Raw genomic sequence first — 22,550 nt, 5'->3', positions numbered from 1 at the left:
AGGTATATTTCTAGATCCAGCACATGTCTGTATTGCTGCAGCTCCCACATGTCCTCTCATTTCATGGACCCAGGTGGCCACTTGAAGGGAACGCACCCATAGGTCCCCTTGGTGGTTCCAGTTACCTTCTGATCCTGGGAGGGGGTTCTTGTGATGGGCATGCATGTGTCCTTACTTTAATGCACCTCTTAAATTCCAGAGGATTTCCATAAAGTTGTACCCTATATGAGCATTCTTTAGTCCATTTTCTCTTGCCCATCTGCCTGACCATTCAGGCCATTAGCTAAGGCCCAGGAATCAGTAAAAGTCCAAACATCGGGGCTTTTGTCATTGTTTAGTTCTCCCATCACTGCCAAGAGCACAGCATGCAGTTCAGCTCTGAGCTGGTATGTTTTTACCTTCCTCTGCCAGTCTTACTGGTCTCAAGGAGAGGTTTCCAAATGGGACATTGTCCATCCATCATGGTACTGCCATCTGTAAACCAGGCTTCTCTTTGCTGTTCAGCTGAGAGCAGTAGTACACAGGGCACAGCCCATGTCAGAATCGGTTCTGGCCGTGCCTCAGGCCGCTCTGATGTGGGTCCCAGGAGAAAAGAGGCTGCCTGGTGTGGGCCACCTTGCACTACCGCCACTGCTACCTCCTGTATGAGCCATTTCCATTGTGTTGTGGAACTCTTGTGTGCACTGCTTTTATCAGTGTTTCTGTGACATCACCCAAGATGTTACGGGTGTCCAAAGGTTCAAGATGATTTTATATCCTTCAGTCTTTGAGGCAGGCTCAGTGCCCAATTGCATGATGAGAACTGTCTCAAGTAGTGTGTAACGGGTAGCAGTGTCTGGGGTTTTTCTCATCCCGGATCCTTGGCTGAGTGGGGGAATGGGGCATTTGGGCAGGTAGAGAAATTCATGTCAGACCTTGTGGCCCCCAAGTTCACTTGACAGAAGTGCTGCTGAACTGCTTATGACCCGGTGCCCTGAGAATAGTTGCACTCCTGCTGAAGGGGGCTGGGGGCTGCTGGGAGGGTGTTCTGCCCCCGTGTTGACCACAGAAGTCATGTTTCACCCCCGCCTCCCACCTCTATTGTGACCGTGGGCTCCAGGGGGCCGAGAGTGAGAGCGGGCGTCCTTGTCTGGCGGAGTCTGTTCCTGCTGAGCCAGCGGCCTGTCCCCGCGGGGTTCTTCCTGGTAGCAGATGGGCTTCAGGACTTTGCCTTGGTTGGGGCACTCGTTCTTCCAATGCCCCTTCTCTTTACAGTAAGCGCACTGGCCCCTGGCTAGGGGGGTCCTGTGCTTCCCCCATCTTGGCATCCGGCTTTTTCTGCCTTTTGGTCATCCTTTTCCTTTAGGGTGTCTGCCAGGAGGCTGCCCATTTTTTTTTATTTGCTTTTCAGCCTCCCTGTCTGCCTGAGCTTTCCTGTTAGAAGGGTTGATAGTAAAGCATGGACCGGCCAGGTTGGATTGTCCCATCATTATGCCTCTTAGGCTCCCTCATCTCCTGCTGGCATCAAGGGCACAGTCTGGCTGCTGGTCCAGGGGAGAGTGGGTCCGCCGGACCTGGAGGATGGTGGCCCAGTGTCCGGGACCAGGGTTGGGTGCTGACGGCCTTAGGGGCACATAAGATGGGGGCAATATTGGTTCTTCCTCTGGATCACCAGCTTTTGTAGGATAACCTACTTTGTCCCTGCCTGTTGCAAGCGAGTGGCACCCGAGGGGCAAGGGTCTGGGCAATTCCTAACCAGGAGTCAGTATATGGGAGCTGATCAGGAGGGCCTGGATCCCCAGTAATGACTCTCCAGACTCGGCCAACTGTTGGGAGTCTAGGGTTCCCTCAGGAGGCCGCCCTGCATCAAAGGTGGGCCAGGCAGATTCACACAAGGTCCTTAACTTGCTGGGGTCATATTTACTCCATAATTTCCCTGAAATCCCTTCCTGAAATTTTTGATCATGGTTTCAAGAACTGTGGGTTTGCTGTGCCCCAGATCCCATAACGTGTCCATGTAACGATGCCGCAAAGACAGACAAGGGAGGGAGGCCTCCTCTAGGAGGAGACCAATCAGATGCCCGTCCGTTCACGCTCCTCGCGGAGACTTTGGTCAGCCTTGACTAAGGTGCACCCGCATAAGTCCCGGGCCAGGTCAGCCGAAGCTGAGTCTCCGTTATGTCGTGGAGACCGAGTGCAAATGCGGACGAGGGCCCGCTCAGACTGTGGCGAAGCCGGAGAATCACAGATTCAGGGCCAGCTGAACGTCTTCAGCTGCCCTGCCCAGTCACACACGCCTGACTGGTGTTTAGACATTCCATTCCTGGGAAGCTCTACCTGTGAGTCCTCTCAGAGGTCTCCAGGAGGTGACCAGGCTCCCCTTGCACCCCAACGGGTGGGTCTGACTGGGTCCAGGGCCCCCAGGTCTTACCATAATCCAACGTCAGAACCAGGTCCTCACCTGCCAAACCTCCTCGAGTCCTGTGGGAACAGCGGAGTGGGGGCTGCTCCAAGGCGGCTCAGCAGAAGACTGGCGAAAGATCAGGCAGGGCATGCCTTCTCCTGCAGCTGCCCATTCCGTCACTGCCCTGCCATTGTCCCAAACTGGTGGCAAAACAGGCCAGCGTGGTTGGGTTTCTCAGGGAACTAAATGTTGCAGAAAACCAGGAAATCTGGACTGGATCACTGATGGAAGAACCCAACGGCACTTAGAGGTCCTGGAAGGCGAAGGTTTATTTTACACCTGTGGGCTCAGAGGAGCGTCATCTCCCTGAGTACAGCAGGGCCATGCCTTTTATACGTTCACTACTAAGCTAAGGGGGGAGTCAGCACCCAGAAACTTGCAGTAGGAGCTATTAGGGCACTATAGGTGTATGCAAGATGCTAGTTATGTTTTAATCCATTTCTGTAAAGGTTACCTGGATACCCTATTATAAACCAATGGGCTTCGGTGACTGACCAACAAGCTGTTCCATGCCACTAAGTCCCTCTGGTGGTGGTGGGGGAATACATTGTTACATTGTTTCAATCTCAAGCACCCAAGCACCTTGTGATTCCTTTATATTCTGGAACCCTTAACAGAAACTTTGATTGACTTTCTTAGCTTTCCTAGCTTCCTACCAAACCCGGAGGTGGGGAGGGATTTGGAAACTTTCTGTATATTTCCTCATCAAGGTTATATCTCATTGCTGTATTCATTTGCATTTCCATACTGATTGGAGATGTGGGGCATTTTTTCATGTGCCTGTTGGCCATTTGCATTTCTTCTTTGGAGAAGTGTCTGTTCAGGTCTTCCACCCATTTTTGTTTGGGTTATTTGTTTTTTATGTGTTGACACGTATGAGTTCTTTATATATTCTGGATGTTTATGCTTTATCACACGAGTCATTTATGCACATATTCTCTCATACAATAGGATGACTTTTTGTTCTGCTGATAGTGTCCTTCACTGTACATAAGCTTTTTTATAGTGTTTTGAGATGAAATTTGGAAAAACTTGTTCACCATGTTGGAATCAGATGGTTTTGGTGGGTCTGATGTCTATACGCTAACTCCCCACCTCCCACCTCCTGCAAGAACAGCTTACGTGGATGGGATGTGTAGACTGTAGGCATCCAGCCAAATGTCAACCCTGGTGGAAGTCCCCCTCCCTCTTTTTCCTGTCTGGCTATTTAGCTCCTCGAACGAGATAATTCATATTTTGTAGTGAGAAATCAGTTAATATGTTCTAGAATGGCTAAAATAAAAAAACTCTGATCATACCAAATTTCAATGAGAATATTGAGGAATGAGAATTACCATATATTACTGTTGGGTCCGTGCAATCGACCTCCAAATAACCAGGAGACGCGTGGATGCAAAAGCAAGAGCGTTTATTGGGTAGCCAGCATGCTGGGGTCTCGCACGTGCAGGTGGAGACCCCAAAGTACAAGTGCATTCTTCTTTTATACCAGAGTGGGCCGTGCGCAGACACAGGCTGAGCTCAGAGCGGGCTGTGCGCAAAATGGGCTGTGCACAGAGCGGGCGTGACCTGTTTCCCCCAAACAAAGTCATTAAAAAATGGAGTAGCTTATGCCCAGACTTTTTAGTCAGGACTCTTCAATTACTAATGGGAGTATAAAAAGCACAGTAATTTTAGATAATGTTTTGGCATTTAATTATAAAATTCAACATTTCTCTACTGAAAAGGAGCAAATGTCTCACCCAATACCTGTCCCTTTGGCATAGGGATTATTTCAGGCTGGTTATTTTTAAGAAACAACCAATGTACCTGGAATAAGCTCTGAAAATCAAGCAGCAGTTTCCCTTTAGCATTATCAGTGGGGACAGCATGGATTTGAATGTGCCTAACACCCCATTATGACTTACATGCTTGTCCTGACAACCTTTTCAAACCGCCCCATCCCCAACATCTTTGGTCTTCAGGTAGAGATGGCATTGGAGGGTGTGGGTAAAATTGTAGTGTTTCCAGAATGTCTCGCCTGGCCTTAGTGCATCTGCATCCTTGGGTGGACAGAAGTATGGCCTTATGGCATTTGCATATCAATAGGCATTCCTCGGGTGGAGAGCAGGTCATCTCCGTATCAGTGGGTAATTACCTGGGCAACAGAGGGCTTCTCTGAACCTGAGAGGTCAGGGGTGAGTGCTGGTTTTGCTTCTGTCCCAGTAGGGGAGAGAGCCCCGAACTGCAGTTTGTAAGCAATAAATGGGCTCTAAACTTTATTTCTCCCTTTGGTTTCGGTTTTAGAGGTATTTTGCCCCATGATTCCCTATCCCTGGACTTACGTAGGGGGTGACTCAGGCTATTTCAGGGTGATGGTCAGTTTGCCTGGGTCTCTCCCACGTTTTGGATGTATGTGTACTAATAAGCATTTGTTTCCTTTTTCGCTGTTAACCTCCCTTTTGCCAGAGGACAAGACAGGGAGGGTCCGAGTAGGAGGGGTGCCCAGGACAGGGAACAGCGGTTCAAGAGCTTAGGAATCAACAGTGGAATCCAGGATGCAAAGGGTTGAAAGCAGAGGAGTCAGAGTCCCGCTGAGACGGAAACACCTTGGTTGCCTGGGGTTTAACGCCCCGCGTGCCGTGTCAGCCCCCCTGGGGTCACCGCTACACACCCCTGACCCCTGACAGCGCCCGTCTCTAACGGACCCGAGCCTCCCCGGTGCCCCGCCCTCCGTTAAACCTCAGGGGGCGGAGCCCCAGGCCGCTTCCGGGGCCGCTGGTGCGCGGGGAGACGCCGGCCCTGCTGCGCGTGCGCCGTGGCCCCTCCCCTAGAGGAGGGCGGGTCCCGCTCCTGCTTCCGGGCGGCGCGGCGGCGGGAGGCGGTAGTCCGGTTCTCGTGGCGGCGCCGCTGTGGGGCCTCTTCCTGGGGCTCCCCCTCCGCGCGCCCGGTGAGCTCGCCTGTCCCCACCGGGTGCCGGGCCTGTGCGCAGACCCAACCCGCTGCGGGGCGGAGCCGGTGCCCGCGGTCCTCGAGCCCCGCGCCCCCGCATCCGTCCTGAGACCCGGGCCCGGAGGGCGGCCTGGGCCCCGCGTCAGGGTCCTGCCCGCGGTCGGCGGGGAGCCGGGGGAGGCCCTGCCGCCGCTGTCCGCGCATCTTCTCCGGATCCGTGAACCGTGTCCGCACAGCGCCCCGTGAGGGAGGAGCCCGAGCAGCCCGAGGCCGAGGCGGAGATGGCGGCCGCCCAGGTGAGGGTGCGTCCGGCCGGGGCTGGGCCCGCGTTTCCCCCTGAGCTGCTCTGCGTTTAGAACTGGCGCTCGGTTCCTTGTCTGCTTCTGCCGTCCTGCCTTCCGTGTGTGCTCACCTGCTCTGAAACCTTTAAAAATGCAACTCAGGCTTTGCTGTGTGGGGACACAGGGTCGGCCACCCAAGATGTGCCACTGGGACATGCAGATTATCCTCAGTTGCAAAACCATCAGGGCACAAAAGGCGCAGAAAGAATCTTTGACCTCCCGCCCCAGAACTGCGTGAAAAGAGTTTAGCTAGAGTGTTAGGAGGAAAATAGGTATGAGTGGGGTGCAAAGAGAGTAAGGCCAGGAAAGCCCACTGAAAAAGACCAGAGTTAATGAGTTAATTAAAGCTCAAAAGGCAGGAGTAACTTGGCCTTGAATGTTTGAATATTCCCCAGATAAAGAGAAGTATCTTGAGCACAGCCCTTATCTTCATTGAGTCAGTTAGATCGTTGTAAGATTGACTCTAGCCTGCTAAAAGGCCCACCTATAAACAGCATAATAAAGACAGGGAGAGCCCACCTTAAAGCCAAAATTGCATTTTGAAAAAAAAAAAACATTAAGTTAGAAAGAAAGATTCTTAACATACTCTTTTAGCAAACAACAAATAACTTTGCCCACATTGGAGGATCGGCAGACAGTGTTGATTGATAAGCTAATTTTGCAGAGTTACCTAGCGGGCTGACTGGTAAGAAACTTAATGTCTCATCAAAGGTACTTGAGACCACTTAACAAGGCCACACCCTAGCCCTTTGTCACTTTCCTGAAAAAAAATCGTTAAAAGGGGGAAACCCCAGCCTGTAAGGGCACTCCTCTCAGGTAGCCTGCACTTTCTAAGTGTGTAACGTTTTAATCTTAAACTCTTTCTCTCCAACCTTCCAGGGTGCTCCTCTCTGAGGTCGCCTGCACTTCTTTCTCTCTAAGTAACTTTAAATAAAATGTTTAATCTGCTTCACTACTGTGACTCTTGCCCTTCAGTTCTCTGTTGCGGCGGAGACAAGAACCGAGGAAAATACACAATGCTTCTCCCCCAGCATGACCTCTGCTGATGGCCACTTGGTAACTAGTTTATTTCAGGGACTGCTCACCTTGAGGGCTGTGGTCATAGAACTTTCCAGGAGGAGTGGAAATGCCTCTCCCTGCTCAATAGAAATGGCAATAGGGCTTATTGCTCAAGATTCTGGAAAAAAAAAAACTAGATTTTGACATCTGTGGTCTTCATTCCGTGCTTCTGAATTAAGTTGCACTGGCTTCTCTGACAGTTAAAAGTAGAGAAAATTCTGCATCTCAGATTTGACCCTCATCCTTTTATTTTTGTTCTTCCCCCTCTGGGCACTGTTCTGTTCCTACTTCTGGTTATCAGTGGGGTGTCAATATTTGCTTATCTTTACTTTCCTTTAAAATATCTGTATCTGTTTGCATTGAATTGTGCAGATGAGTTAAATTTAAGTGAAGCTGGATTGTGTAAATCAGTCCACTGAACTAGTGTAAACTATAGGTAGCTCTAAGATAAATTTTAGCCGAAATAAGCAGGCCACGAGAGGCAACAAAGGGCCAGGCAGTTTATTTGAGTGCAATTCCCGGGTGATGTTCCCTGGTCTATGGAAATGGAGGCTGGGGAAATCACAGTCAGCCGGGCAGGCAGCGAGGTTTTAAAGAAGGTAGGGGGAGACAGAGCTTAGAATTACAGGGGCCCGAGGATTAGCTAGCCCAAGGCACATTTTTCAGATTAGGAGGGGGCAGCAGCCGGGAACTTGGGGGCCGCAGCAAGGGACTCTGGCACGTCATCAGTGTCCCACGTGCTCACCCCTCCCTCCGGTGCCTCCAGCCTTACAGGAGCATGTTCTTCCTCCTACTGGAATCTCTCTGAAAATCCTGCTCAGGGGATTTGGATCTCTGCTGGTAAGACTAGGCAGTTAGTAAGATACATGCAGCGGGAAGGAAGGGAGACTTGGAAGCCGGTATCCTTTATAGGTGGGATTCCATCGCTCTTTGCCTGAAGGGAAAAAGTAAGACATCCGGGAAATCCCGAAGGCTGATGCCTGAGCAGGTGACTGGTGACTTGGGTGAGAATGACCTTGGCCCTTTCACTTGATCATGAGAAACCTGCCCCGTCCATGGGTTTCCTGCCTCATTACAGAGTCGGAGCCTACACGGAGCCCGAGCAGTGAGCTGATCTGAACCTGCTAACCCCGCCCTCCCACTTCCTGAAAAACCAAGCGTTCAGATAAGCAGGGCTGGGCCTGGCCCCCCGGCTGCCCGCACAGCACACTGTCCCCTTGCTCAGTGACTCTCTCTCCTGTTCCTCCTTGCTTTGTGTCCTTGTCCGAGGGTGTGGAGTGGGGGAGAAAGACCCCTCCCGGGACCTCGCTCATAACTTAAATGTAGGAGCAGCTCAGAAGCCTGAAGGGCAGGAAGCCAGTCACAAGACTACTTGGTCACGTGACTCCTGGAGGTTCTGGGAGGAGCCGTGAGACGCGCCTGCTGCGCTCCCGCCCCTCCACTCAGCGCTCACTGTGGTGCTCACTTTGTGGCAGGGTTGCCACGACTGTCCTCACAGGGGTCACTTGCAGGTGTGCCCGCCTGCAGGATCGTAGGGAAAGGGTCACAAACCTTCCAGGGGGCCCTGGAGTAGCTCCCTAGCTGCTTGTGATGGCTGTTGATCTCCTTGTAATTAGCAACTGAAAAAGGCTCTCAGAAAGTGTCCCCCCAAGCCCGCGCTCCCTTAGCTGCTGTAGGGGAAGGGGCGGTGCAGCCCCCGGGGAGCGGCGAGGTCACAGAATCGCTGAGGCCTGTCTCTGCATTTGCACTGCGCGCCTGCCCTTCCCAGGAGCTGGGTGTCCCCACAGCAGGGAGGAGGGGGGCGCGTTAAGTCTGTGATGAGAGCAGGGCTATCAGGAGTCTCGTCAGTGATCGTCTTGGGAAAAAGTGATGCCCCCGGGTGTGAAGCCTGTGCAGTATCAAAGCCACGCAGGAAGGTGGAATAATTGCAGAGGTATGAGCTGAGCTAATAGAAAAGGCAGGTGGGGTCCCTCACCTGGCAACCATTTAGTTGTTTCCCAATGTAATTTCATGTCATTAGCAATGAAAGGTTGATGTTTAATCAACGTGGTAGTGAAACCTGATATTTAAGGTGCTCAGGAAGGACTGTAGTTCTGAGATGGATCTGCTTATCCAGCTTCCTTACAGGAATCACAAACTGAATATCACGGTTCCCAACTTTGTGCTTAGAACCTTGCTTGTGATAAAGAGCAGGATGAATCTATTGGATCCTGTCATCCTGTACAGAATCAGTGCATTTTAGTTATAACTGCCAGACTAGAAATGTTTTCTCTAACTCTTTTGCATGTGATGCAATTAATGGAGACACTAATTGTGGTCATACTGAAAATACCTGTCATCTGTAGATTTGGGTCTGTTTTTCCTCCTGAAGTTAGGGAAACAGCATGTATGGGAAAGTTACTCTCATGAGTTTCAGACAATAGCTGTCAGGATTGAATGGATCTTGTGATAATATGTTGGGTTTAAAATTAGTCTAATATGAATTCAGAAAAATCTGCAGTTGATAAAGTACACAACACTTCATGCTCTGGAGGTAGAATTTTGTGCATATGTGCTTATATTTTAGTATCTTTTATTAACCATCCATCATTGCTCTTTTCTCGTAATTGGGTTCAAATCATGATTGACTGTTGTTTCTTTCATTTTTGCCACAATATCACAGCAGTGATGTGAGCTGTGGGCCTCAGGCAGCTAATTGCAATTTGTGCCAGTATAGCAGATGTTGACATTTGGCTTCGGGGCTCTGTGCCAGATCCTCCTGTTAGTAATTTCCCAGTTACCTTTCAGGATCTCAGAGGATTTGCTGAGTTCACAAATCACCTCATTTAGTCTAGAAACTCCCTTTTCTTCTCAGATCCCCTTTGCTCGTAGTTTGCTCTGTACAATGCAGCAGGTCTCCTGTGCTCCCTGCAGATTCTGGCCTGTCCAAATGGAGGTTTCTGTCAGGCAACCTGGGCTGTGGGGGTTTGCCTTTATTTCCCCACTCCCATCACAGACCTACTGCGCCTTGTTACTTAATGTATGTGTTGGTGCCTTAAAATTCTAAAACAATACTGCACCTATGATAAATGTAGCAAAAAATTTCAAGAAATACAAGACTTAAAAAACAATAGCTTTTATTTTAGTTTTTATCATGTGTGGGTTTCTGTAGTGTATTTAAAGCAAGAAAAAGTGTCCCCCATACATGATTACTGGGTATGCAAATTAAACTTTATTTTCCAAGAGTAAAATTTTCAACTGTAGTAGTTTTAACATGTGTATACTTACATTTTAATATATCCATGTCTGTGTAAAAATGTAAATGTTACTAGATTAAGTTCTGTGCTGTTCATTTTCTTTGTTTCTATTACTCAGTTTAGGGAACTGCTGTGAATCTCCATTTTGATGCTAGTGTTCATCTGATTTTATTTCTCTTGATAAATTCTAGGTTAGATAAAGTGGGTTAAAACCCAGGTTCTCCTATTTACGGGATGTTTAACAAAGTGTCCTCATAAATGAGGGAAAAAAATACTGTTCTTGTGGATTATTTTTGAGTACTATGCATCAGTTCATGAAAAGCTGTTAGAGTAATATCTAGCAGATAGTAAATGTTTTAAGTGAATTGTGGTTGCCCTTCTTGCTGTGATTTAAGAAACTGCATTTGCCATAAAATGTTTAGTTCAAAGCCACCCATGAGTATTTCCCATAGTATTTCACTGCTCAGTAATTCAAAAATGTGGCCCTTGGAGGGAGAGTCCTTAGTCTCACTGGTGAGCCTGCTGGAAATGGAGAAACTCAGGACCCAGCCCAGAAAACCTGAATCATTATCTCCATTTTAAAATCAGAAGATTTTTAAAGGTCAGGAGATCTTCATTGTACTACATACTAAATTAGAAGGAACACTTCTAACTCAAAATGACATTGACATTGAGAAATAGATGCAACAGGTAAGCTGTCAATTTTAGTACTTAAAAATATATATGCCAGTATTGATTCCTCAGTTATTTATTTTATGTCTCTATACTGGTTTTGTGGATTTACATTATTCTCTTTCCTCAACGTTCAAGGAACACTAGAGTGGTGTTTGTATTAAAAATGATTCCGCTCACTCACCCAGGCCCAAACCAGTTCTCTTACTTTTCAGTCTTCATTTGGGCCATGAACTCTTGTTTATAGCCACTTGGTAATTGTGGATATTTTTGTTCCATTGTTTTTTACATTTCAGGGACAGTTGACCTTCGGGGACGTGGCCGTCCGGTTCTCGCAGGAGGAGTGGGAATGCCTGGCGCCTGCCCAGCGGACCTTGTACAGGAGTGTGATGCAGGAGAACTACAGCAACCTGGTCTCCGTGGGTGAGGATAAGAGCTTCTTTCCAACATTCCTAGTCCAAACTTAGAACTTTTATTTTCTTAGTTTACAGAATGGCTCCCATAAATTTCTGCTTTATATGAAAGTGTGTCAGATCCCTGAATTGAAGGGAAAAATTGGGGATTTGTTGGTATAGAGACAATTTTCCTGATGTATTTTGACTTTAGACCTCCCCTCTCTGCAGCGACCTCGTCCTTCACCCTAGGTTCGTGGTACTTCCCGAGTTCAGGGGCATAAAGTATGTTCACCCCATGTTCAGTCCTGAACTCCACACTGACGGAGAAGCCGCAGGGAAAACTGAGAAAGAACAAGGTCTTATCTGGGGTCTTAGAATTGCCACTTGGGGAGCACAGATGGACCAGCAACCAGAAAAAGTGTCGCCCCTGTGCAGGGAAGCAAGGAATTTGTACGAGAAAGGAGTGGGTGGGGGGCCTTTCATGACCTGGATGGGGGAAGACAAGGACATTAGAGCTACCTACTGCCCCTGAGAGGCTGAGCCGCTTCACTAATGCCTTGTTCACTAACTCGCGCCTCCAGGGGAAACGACTCATGGTCCCGCATAATTGCCCATCTCTGCAAAGTGCACTCTGACAGTTTGTTATTTTGTTTTTATGGTTCCTGTTTGGTTGACTCTTGCCCTGTTAATTTTATGAGCAGTAACTTGTAAAAACTGTTTCTGGACTAGTTTAAAGGGCCCTGTTGAACATTATGTCCGAGAAGTTAATTCATCTTGTATGCGGAAGTTGGTACAGTTTATTATCCCCCTTCCTCCTCCCACCCCCTGCAGGCCCTGGCGCCTACCCATCTGCTCTCTTCCTATGGTTTTTTAAATTTAATATTACACATGTAAATGAGATCATGTGGTACTTGTGTTTCTCTGGCTTACTCTGCTTAGCATAAAGACCTCACAGTTTGTCCCTGTGGTTGCAAATGGCAGGCCTCCCTCCTTGATGACTGACTAGGATTCCACTGTGTGTGTGCACGTGTGCGTAGGGGTGCATCTCTCGTGTTTCCACTGATGGACACTTGGCTTGTTTCCACGCCTTGGTTGGTGTGAACAGTGCAGTGAATACATGGATGCGTGCATTTCTTTGCAATCCTGATTTTATCACCTTCAGATACACACCCAGAAGTGGAATTGCTGGATTACATGGTAGTTGTGTTTTTAATTTGTGAAGAGTCCTCATAACTCTTCCAGAATCACTGCTGCAGGTTACATTCCTGCAGCACTACACGAGTTCCCTTTTTTTTGCACCCTCACCAGCCCCTGTGCCTGTTTCTGATAGCAGCCATTCTGACAGGTATGAAGGGTTATTATTCTGTGGTTTGGATGGCATTTCCCTGATGAGCAGCAGTGTTGAACATCTTTTCATGTGTTTCTTGGTCATTCTAAAGCTGTCTTGGGAAAAGGACTGTTTGGGTCTTTTGTCCATTTTTTAATCAGATTGTTTTTTTTCTATCTTCTGTGAAATTCTGTATGTTGGATATTAACTCCTTATCAGGTACGTGTTCTGCCAGTACTTTCTGACATGCTGTAGGTTGCCTATGCATTTTATTGATTGTTTCTTTAGCTGTTGGATAGCTTTTGATTGGTCCTACCTGTCGGTTTTTACTTTTGAAGCTTGTGCTTTTGGTTTCGTATCTGAAAAATCATTGCCAAGGCCAATATCAAAGAACATTCTCTAAATCTTTGTGGAGTTTTGTGGTTTCAAGTCTTAGATTTAAGTCTTTAGTATATCTCAAGATAAATTTTTTGTGAGTAGGCGAGATAGGGCCCCACTTGGATTCTTTTGCTTGTGAATATCCCAATTTTCCTTGTGGCATTAATTGAAGAGACTTTTTCCTTCATTGGGTGTTCTGCATTCTTTGTCCAACACTAGTTGAGTGTCTCCATATAGCCGTACGTGTAGGCCTTCAGTTCAGTTCCATTGGCATGTGTGTGTTTCCAGTTTTGAGAAATAATTGATATACATCACTGTTCATTTGAGGTGTATAGTAGGATGGTGTTATTGACATAGATTGTGAAATGATTAGCACATGTTCAGCCTACATCCATCGTTAGTAGGTAGAATAAAAATAAATATTAAAGAAGGAAAAAGAAAAATAAGTTCCTCCTGTGATGAGCACTCGCAGTCCTCCCTCTCTGGTCCCTCCTGCCCGGCACTGAGCAGCGTGGGCTGCAGGCCTCGGGCCGTGCGTTTTCTCCCTAGGACTCACCTATCTTACAACTGCAGCTTTTTAACTTCTGACCACCTTCCCCAGTTCCCTTCTCCCATCCTTTGTCTCCAGTCACCACAAGTCTGGTCTCTTTTTCTGTGAGTCTCTTTTTTTTTTTTAATTCCACAGATAAGTTAGTATTTGTGTCTGACTGACTCACTTTGTATATATAATGTCTTCAGGGCCCATCCATGTTACTGCAAATGATAGGATTTCCTTTTTTTTTTTTTAATAGTTGAATAATATTCCCTTTTGTGTATATACAACAGCTTCTTTATCCATACATCCTTTGTTGGACATTTAGGTTTTTTTTCCATGCATGGTCTGTTTGTAAATAATGCTGCTATTAATATTGGGTGGTGCCAATATTTAGGAATTAGTGTTTTTTGTTTTTTTTTCCCAGAAGTGAAACTGTTGGGTGATGGTAGTATAGTTCTATTAACTTTTTATTTATTTATCGATTTATTATTTTATTTTATTTTTATTTTGCTATCATTAATCTACAATTACATGAAGAACACTGTTTACCAGGTTGCCCTCCTCACCAAGTCCCCCCCCCCACTACAGTCACTGTCCATCAGCGTAGCAAGATGCTGTATAATCACCAGTTCTATTAGCTTTTAAGAACCCTTCCGGTTTTTTCCATAATGGCCGTAGAGTTTACAATCCCACCAGTAGTGCACAAGCATTCCCTTTCTTCACTTCGGCAATTCTCACTCGTCCAATGCCAAATGCAGTGGTGTATTTTTTCCCTATACTTATGTATATTGGTAACAGTATTATACCCAGCAGTAATAGTACTCTAATTCTGTTTGGGTACCCAGACCTAATTCCAGTGTGTGTAAGTATGTGGGAGGGGGTCTCCCCACGCATATTTATAGCAGGCAATTCTCGAACACCAGCAGGGTGTTGGAGAACTCAACTCAACTCTGATGCTATCTGCCCAGAGACAGCACCAGATTCCCAGGTGAAGGGCTCCGTCCGAGAGGACTGCCCTCTGCCCCTCCACTGCAGATGCTGGTCACAAGCCCCATGCAGGTCCCTGTGCTTCTGACCTACCGGCTGCAGACTGGAGGTTCCCACGACCTCCCCCTTAGGTTTGACTAATGTGAGCTAGAATGGCTCACAGAACTCAGGAAAAGCCAACCTAACAGATACAAGCTAACTCATTCTGGTTTTCATTTGCATTTATCTAATGATTGGTTCTTTTAAGCACCTTACCTTAATGCTGGTTACCTGTTTGTATATTTTCCTTGGTGTTACTTCTGTTCAGTCCTAATGCCCATCATTTAAATTGGGGTAGTGTTTGGATTTCAGGCTCAGGGTTTGAAGCTGAGCAGTGTGCACCCCCGAGGGGAGCACCTTGGCAGACCTGGGCTCCCAGCGTGTGTCCTCCCCTGGGGCCAGCGGCCTCTGTGCTCTGTGATGTGCGACCTGTCTCTCAGGGAGATGTGGGCCCATTGTGTACTTAGGCTTTGTTCTCTCATTTGGTGTTGCATCCAAATGCAATATTGTAATGATTTCTCCCATGATTTCTACTAGTAGTTTTATTGTTACAAGTTTTAAATACTTTGTGACCCATAACGAGTTGATTTTTGTATGAGGAAATGGTATAAGTGTTCTGCTTCATTCTTTTGCATGTGGATGTTCATTTTATCCATGAACAGGGTCTATAGACTCATTTGCATGGTGTGCCCTCGGCTCTGTTGTCACAGCTCACTTGACAGGACACGGGGCTCTAATGTGGCCTCTCTTGTTCAGCTAGTCTGTGTGTCTCTGTTTATGCAAGTCCTCATCTCTTTGGGGGAGTGTCACCTTGTTACATTAACATCCTTGGAGTTTGTATTAACTACCATGGTCTCCATATTTTTGTGCATTTTAGGATTTGTTCTGGGGAAAGAATGTCATTGAGATGGTGTGGATTGCATTGCGTCTAATCACCAGTTTTGCTACTATGGGCATCTTAACTGTTAATTCTCCCAGTCTATGAATATGGGATGTCTTTACTTTTATTCATGTCATAGTGTCTTTCAGAAATGTTATTAATTTTCATGAAAACAGTTTTTCACATAGTTGGTTTAGTTTAGTCCTAAGTGACTTACTATTTGGATTCTATTGTAAATGGACTTATCTTAATTCTCTTTCTGGACAAGTGATGTTTTGTGTATGAATTTTTCTGCCATTTCCTTTGCTGAATGTGTTTTAATAGACCTGACAGTGATTGTGTATGTGTGTAGATATTAGAATTTTCTATATATAATATCATGTTTACTGCCAAGAGATACTTGTTTTCCTTGAACATAATTGGGTGAATTTTGTTTCTTTTTATTACCTAATTGTTCTGCTTTGGGCTTCCAGCGATATGTTGAGTAGATGTAAACGAGTGAATCCTTCCTTTTCCTGAGTAAAAAGGAAAATCTTTGTTTTCACAGTTGAGTATCATGTTAGCCTTGCGCTTTACATGTATAATCTTTATGATGTTGTAGTTTATACCTGTTCCTTCATTGTTCAGTGTTTTTATTATCTTAAAAGAATGTTGAACTTCTCAAAAGCCTGTGTGCCTCAGTTGAGCTAATCAAGTGTTTTTCTTCCTATATTTATTTATTGTGCTCTAGTATACTGTTGGTTATTTTTTATTCTGGGTCGTGACCTTGTGCATGTCAGGAATGGCTGCCGCGTTGTCCTGACGCCTGAGCCTGCACTGTGCCATCCGACTGTGTGGTGTGTTTCTTGAGGGTTTTGCATCCATGGTCATCAGAAGTGTGTCATTTTCTGTTTGGTTGTGTCTTTCTCTGACTCTGGTGTCAGCGTCACGTTGGCCTTACAGGAAAGGGTTTGGAAACATTCCATCTCTTTAAGTTAAGGAAGAATTTAGGGAGAAAGGGTGTTATTAATTTTTCTGTCAGTGTTTGATAATGATTGTCAGGTGAAGCCGTCTGCACTGCAAAAGGGCTCCTTTGGGAACTTCTGGCAGTGCTTTTAATCTCTTTTTCTAGTATATTCATAGATTCATATATTCATGTCTTCAAGATTCAACCTTGGTACGTTATTTGTTCTACATGTCTAGTGTTTTGGCATATATGGTTTTTCTAAAAAAATCTCCATCATCCATTTTTATTTTGCATCACTTGCATTGTCTCATCTTTAACCTTTGGTTTTGTTTGAGTTATCTCCAGTTTATTTTTTATTTATATAAGGATTCTCAGTTTTGTTTTGTTTTTCTGAAGGAACCCAACTAGATTCATTGAGTATTTTTTTCTTCCTATTAATTTTGTGTTTTCATTTCATTATTTCTGCCCTAGCTTTGTTTATTTTTTCTGGTAAACTTGGGCTTTGCTGTTATTTTTGTATTTTCAGATGTGTAAATTGAGGTTGTTGATTTGAGATGTTTCTCATTTGATATAAACACTCATTGTTATAAGTTTCCCTTTTTAATATTGGTTTCCCTCCATCCCATATGTTTCAATGTGTCGTGTCTTTGGTTTCATTTATCTCAAGATGTGTTCTAATTTTCTTTGCCTGTGTCATCTCGGAAAATAGGTGGCCTAAGTGTGTGTAGTGTATTTATTGCATTTTTTTTTTTTTTACTTCCCCTTTTCTTTCCATTATTGTTTCTGGTTTCAGTCCCTCATGGTAAAAAATGATGATGTTTTATATAATTTGTGTTTGTACCTCTCTGTCCCCTTCCCCTATTTCACCCATACAGTGCCCCCATCTCCTGCAAAGGATACCAACAGTCCATTATCTCTGTTTTTGGGTCTACTTCTCTTTTGTTTCTTACATCCCACATATAAGTGAAGTCCTGAGGTAATTGTCTTTCTCTGTTTAGCTTACTAGTTAGCATAATGCCATCTTCACCCATCCATATTGTTGCAAATGACAAGATCAACTTCTTTTTCATAACTGAGTGGTATTCCATTATAAATATACCACATCTTTATCCATTTATTTATTTATGGACATAGGTTGCCTCCATAGCTAGATTATTGTACATGATGTTGCAATAAACCAACAGGTCTATATATCTTTTCAAATTGGTGATTTTCTTGTCTTCTGTAGATTCCCAGTAGTAGAATTGATGCTAAGTGTTTTTCTGTCTTTAGTTTTTGAGAAATCTCCAAACTGCTTTCTGTAGTGGCTACACCAATTTACAGTTCCGTATGACGTGTTAGAAGGGTTCCCTTCACTGACAGTCACTATGTCTTGTATCTTTGCTGTTAGCCACTCTGACTGGTGTGAGGGGACCGTCCTGATGATCAGTGAAGTGGAGCATCTTTTCATGTGTCTGTTGGCCATCTGTATGTATTTTTTGGAAAAAAGTCTATTGAGGTCCTTTGACCGTCCTCTAGCTGGATTATTTCTCTTGTTGGTCTTGACTTGCATGAGTTCATTCTTATTTTGGATATTAGCCCTCTGGGAGCTAAATCATTTTCAAATACGTAACCTTACCCAGTAAATTTTCTTTTAATTTTGTTGACTTTTTTTTTTTTTGCTGCTCAGAACCTTTAAGTTGTTCCGCTTTTTCATTTTTCCCTTTATTTTCCCTTGCCTGGAGATAACATACCCAGAAAAAAAATTAGTGATGTTCATGTTTTGAAGAGTTAACTGCTTTGTTCTCTTCTAGGCATTTTATGGTTTCAGGTCATGTATTTGAGTCTTTTAATCCAGTTTGAATTTATTTTTTGAATGGTATAAAACAGTGATGTAGGTTCATTCTTTTGCATGTACTGTCCAGGTTTCACACCAGCATTTATTGTCTCTTCCCCATTGTGTATTCTTGCTCCTTCTGTATAGTAATCAACTGTCTAAGTATCAGTTCGTTATAGGATGCAAGTACAGCATAGGGAATATAGCCAAGAAATACTGTAAGGTCTTGATTTGTTGACCTGATGAGCCTTTAGTAATGTCTATAATTGTCATATCACTCTGTTGTACATCCGACATCAATATAATATTTCATATCAACTATGCTTCAGTAAAAATAGCCTAAAAAGAAACGATACTTTGTAAGATGTACATTTTCCAAGAATTACTTAGACTGATTTTGTGGGCTAATGTATGTCATCTGTCATGTGCTATTTGACATTGAGAACTTGTTTTTTTCTGCCATTTGGTGAGGATTCTGCATGTTCATTATGTCCAGTTTCCCTCTTGTGTGTTTCAAGTTGTCTGTCTCCTTATTGATCTTCCCTTCTGGTGTTCTAACCATTCCTGAAAATGGGATATTGAATCTTCATCATTATTTTGTTTCATTTGTTTAGTACTGTCACTGTTTGTGTTCTTTATGTAGGAGCTCTCATATGGGATGCAGTAGTACATATAATTTGGATCTTTTCCTGTGAGTGTCTCATTGGTCATTGGCTGTCACTGTGTCCTGTGATAGTCTTTCACAAAGTCCATTGTAACTGAAATGGCCACTCCTGTCTCGTGGTCACCTTGTGTATTGATTATCATTTTCCATCTTTGTCACTGTCAGCCTCTGTGTGTTTCTAGAGAGTGAATGTCTTGTAGACAAGCCTGCAGTTAGACCTTGTCTTTTCAGTTTACTTAGCCTCTCTTCATCTTTTCTTTTGGCGTTTAGTCCACGTACAATTAATTACTGAAGGGGAGTTCAAGCATTGCCCATTGCCTTTCTGTAAAACTTTTTCTGTGTGTCTTTTCTAGGCATCTTTTCCACATGTTCATCTGCCTGTGTCTGCCTTTGTTTAGTGATTTTTCTATGGTCATGCTTTCTTTTCTTTCTCTTTTCCCTTTTGAGTGTCTTGCATGTGTATTTTCTTGGGTATTACATAAAACTTACTAAGTTTATAAAAATCTCTTTAAAGACTGGAACAATTTCAGGTAGCAAAACTCTTCCTGTATGTATTCTGCTCATCACTTAATGCTATTGATGTCACATTGTATCTTCTTGTAAATCCATTAAATGATTCATGAGTATTAAATTCCATGCCAATATTAAAAGTATTTTCTGCTCAAATATAACAATAATTTTCAATGTCTGTATATATATATATATTTACCATCACCAGAGTGGCTTTTAAATTGAGCTATATAGTTGATACACCATAACTTGTTTCACGTGTAAAGCAATTTTATAGATTACTAAATGTTCACTATAATACATGTACATGTACACTATTAATTTTTACATGTATTTTTAAAGTATATGTACCTGATTCTTGGGATGTAATTTAACCTTTTTATATATTTCAGCACTTTCTTCCCATTACAACAAAGGACTGTTACCTAAGCTTGCCATAAAGGACTCATTCCGAAGAGTGCTCCTGGGAAGAAGATGTGGGAGCTGTGACCCTGGGGACTCACACCTGAGGACACGCAGGGACGGTGAGGCTGAGCGTGGAGGGCAGGACGGCCGTCACGGAGGAGTGCAGAGCCACGGGAGGAGCCCCCGGGACAAGCCCCTCCCCATCCGTGGGGACCCGCAGCCTGGGGTGACTCGGGACAAAACCCAGTGCAAGTCAGTTACTGTTGCAGAAGAATGTGCTTCTGTGAGTAGATGTCATCGTCCAGTTTTGAAACACAACTCTTCTCAGAAAGAAATCTTGGAAAACCTTAAAACTGAGGAGGGCCATGGTGCAAGTAATAGTTTCAATCATACAAAATATAATAACCCATTAGATATTCAGTCATATAATTCTGAGGCCCAAAGATACAGTGAGGAAGAAATGTGTAAATACGTTGAATTTGAAAAGTCATTTAACGAGGATTCATTATTCTTCCAAGAACAAGTAATTCCCACTTGTGCTGGAACCTACAGTTTTGGTAACTATTACAGAGATTCTGTCCACCCAACAGTGCTTAATGAAAGTGAGTTTATAAACAATGAGGAAAAACCTTACATGTATAATAAAAGTAAGCAGTCCTTTGGGAAGGGCTCTATATTCAATAATTGCCACGGTATTTACATTCAAGAGAGAGCATATCACTCTATGGAACTGGGAATAAATTATAACAAAGGATCAAGCCATAGAGAACATCAGAGAGCTCAGATTCCAGAAAACCATTCCCCATGTAATAAATGTGGACAAGTCTTCAAGGAATGTGTCAAAACTTCTAAACATTTCAAAAATGTGATTAAACATCACAGCATCCACGCTGGTGAGGAGGCTTGCAAATGTAATGAAAATGGGAAAGTCTATAGTCAGTCTTCCCATCTAAACAGTCATGAGAGAATTCATACTGAAAGGCAATCACACAAATGTAAAGACTGCAGCAAATCCTTTACTTGTTCCTCAGTTCTTACTGTTAATGAGAGAATCCATACAAGAGAGAAGCCTTACAAGTGTAAAGAATGGGGCAAAGCCTTTAAGTGGGGCTCACGACCTGCTGAACATCTGAGAATTATTTCTGGACAGAAAACTTACAGATGTAAAGAGTGCGGCAAGTCCTTTACTTGTTCCTCAAGTCTTACTGTGCACTATCGAATTCATACAGGAGAGAAGCCTTACAAATGTACAGAATGCAGCAAATATTTTACTTGTTCCTCAAGTCTTAGTGTGCATGAGAGAATTCATACGGGAGAGAAGCCTTACAAGTGTAAAGAATGTGGCAAAGCCTTTAAGCGGGGCTCCGAATGTACCCGACATCAGAGAATTCATTCTGGACAGAGTCCTTACAAATGTAAAGAGTGCAGCAAGTCCTTTAGTTGTCCATCAAGTCTCACTGTGCACCAGAGAATTCATACAGGGGAGAAGCCTTACACGTGTAAAGAATGCAGCAAATCCTTTGCTTATTCCTCAAGTCTTACTGTGCATGAGACAATTCATACTGGAGAGAAGCCTTACAAATGTAAGGAATGTGGAAGAGCCTTTAAGTTGTCTTCACACCGTAATCGACATCAGAAAATTCATTCTAAACAGAAACCCTACAAATGTGAAGAATGTGACAAATCCTTTAGAACTTCTTTACGTCTTAATGAGCATGAGAGAGTTCATACTGGAGAGCAGCCTTACAAGTGTGAGGAATGTGGCAAAGCCTTTAAGTGGAGCTCACAACTTAGTCTACATAAGATAATGCATTCTGGACAGAAACCTTACACATGCAAAGAATGCAGAAAATCCTTTACTTGTTCCTCAAGTCTTTCATCACATTACAGAATTCATACTGGAGAGAAACCTTACAAGTGTAAAGAATGTGGCAAAGCCTTTAAGTGGGGCTCACAACTTACTGAACATCTGAGAATTCATTCTGGAGAGAAACCTTACAAATGTAAAGAGTGCAGCAGGTCCTTTACTTGTTCCTCAAGTCTTACTGTGCACTATCGAATTCATACAGGAGAGAAGCCTTACAAGTGTGAGGAATGTGGCAAAGCCTTTAGGCGGGGCTCACACCTTTACCGACATCAGAGGATTCATTCTGGACAGAAACCTTAACACATTTAAAGAGTACAGCCAATCCTTTACTCGTTCCTCAAATCTTCAAGTACATGAGAAAGTTCATAGTGGAGAGAAGCCTAGAAGTTCAAAGAGTGTGGAAAAGCCTGTAGTAATTGATCGAGTATAAGTAAATGCAAGAATATCCAAACTGGACTGAAATCTTACAAGTGTAAAGAATGACAAAGCATTTACCCAGTCCTCAGTCCTTACTCAATATCAGAAAATTCATTCTGGACAGACACCTTACAAATGTAAAGAGTGCAGCAAATGTTTTCAAGTCTCTCAAAACTTGTCATCAGAGAATTCATACCGGTAAGAAACCTTACACATGTAAAATGGGGCAAAGCCTTTAAGCTGTGCTCAGGCCTTACTGCACACCAGAAAACTCATACTAAAGAGAAACATACACACTGATGTAGGCATGAGCTTTGTGTAAACTATAAATATAGGGAGGCTGAAAGTTTCCAGATGGGAGAAAAAAAATCTACAAATTGAAAGGCAGTGGCAAAGCTGTCGACTGCTCCTCACATATTGTACATAAAATTCATAGTGGAGAGAAAACATACCAACATGGTTAGTATGGAAAGACCAGTGCCCAAGAAATATAGCTTAAAAGCATGACAGTCATCATAATGGACAGAAAATTTGCAGGTGCAAAATATGTTGGAAAATATTTAAATGAAAATCTAAATTAGCCAGGAATGATTTACATAAGAAACCACCAAGACTTTTTACTATGAAAGCACACCAAAGTTTTTAGCAGTTGCTTTTAGAGTATTTGTTACAAAAATGATTCAAATTAATAGTGACCACAGAATT

The 22,550-nt window shown here is 44.0% G+C and overlaps 1 protein-coding gene across 1 annotated transcript; it reads left to right on the top strand.

Moving 5' to 3' along the window:
- The first annotated feature begins 5,255 nt into the window (after positions 1 to 5,255).
- Positions 5,256 to 22,003, top strand: LOC108396742 (uncharacterized). The gene is made up of 3 exons (XM_073226139.1): positions 5,256 to 5,673; positions 10,976 to 11,102; positions 19,549 to 22,003. The coding sequence occupies exons 1-3, from the start codon at positions 5,653 to 5,655 to the stop codon at positions 21,726 to 21,728; spliced, it is 2,328 nt and encodes a 775-aa protein (XP_073082240.1). The 5' UTR covers positions 5,256 to 5,652; the 3' UTR covers positions 21,729 to 22,003.
- Positions 22,004 to 22,550: the final 547 nt, after the last annotated feature.

Source organism: Manis javanica, chromosome 17 (assembly GCF_040802235.1).
Source record: "Manis javanica isolate MJ-LG chromosome 17, MJ_LKY, whole genome shotgun sequence".
In the NCBI taxonomy this organism is placed as follows: domain Eukaryota; kingdom Metazoa; phylum Chordata; class Mammalia; order Pholidota; family Manidae; genus Manis; species Manis javanica.
This window is presented reverse-complemented; position numbering and strand designations above follow the sequence as displayed.

Excerpts from the sequence above, each read along its gene's own strand:
- LOC108396742 (XM_073226139.1), top strand. The coding sequence starts at position 5,653 with ATGGCGGCCGCCCAGGTGAGG. Across the intron at positions 5,674-10,975 it reads TGGCGGCCGCCCAGGTGAGG|GGACAGTTGACCTTCGGGGA; the intron begins GTGCGTCCGGCC and ends TTTACATTTCAG. Across the intron at positions 11,103-19,548 it reads CAGCAACCTGGTCTCCGTGG|CACTTTCTTCCCATTACAAC; the intron begins GTGAGGATAAGA and ends TATATATTTCAG.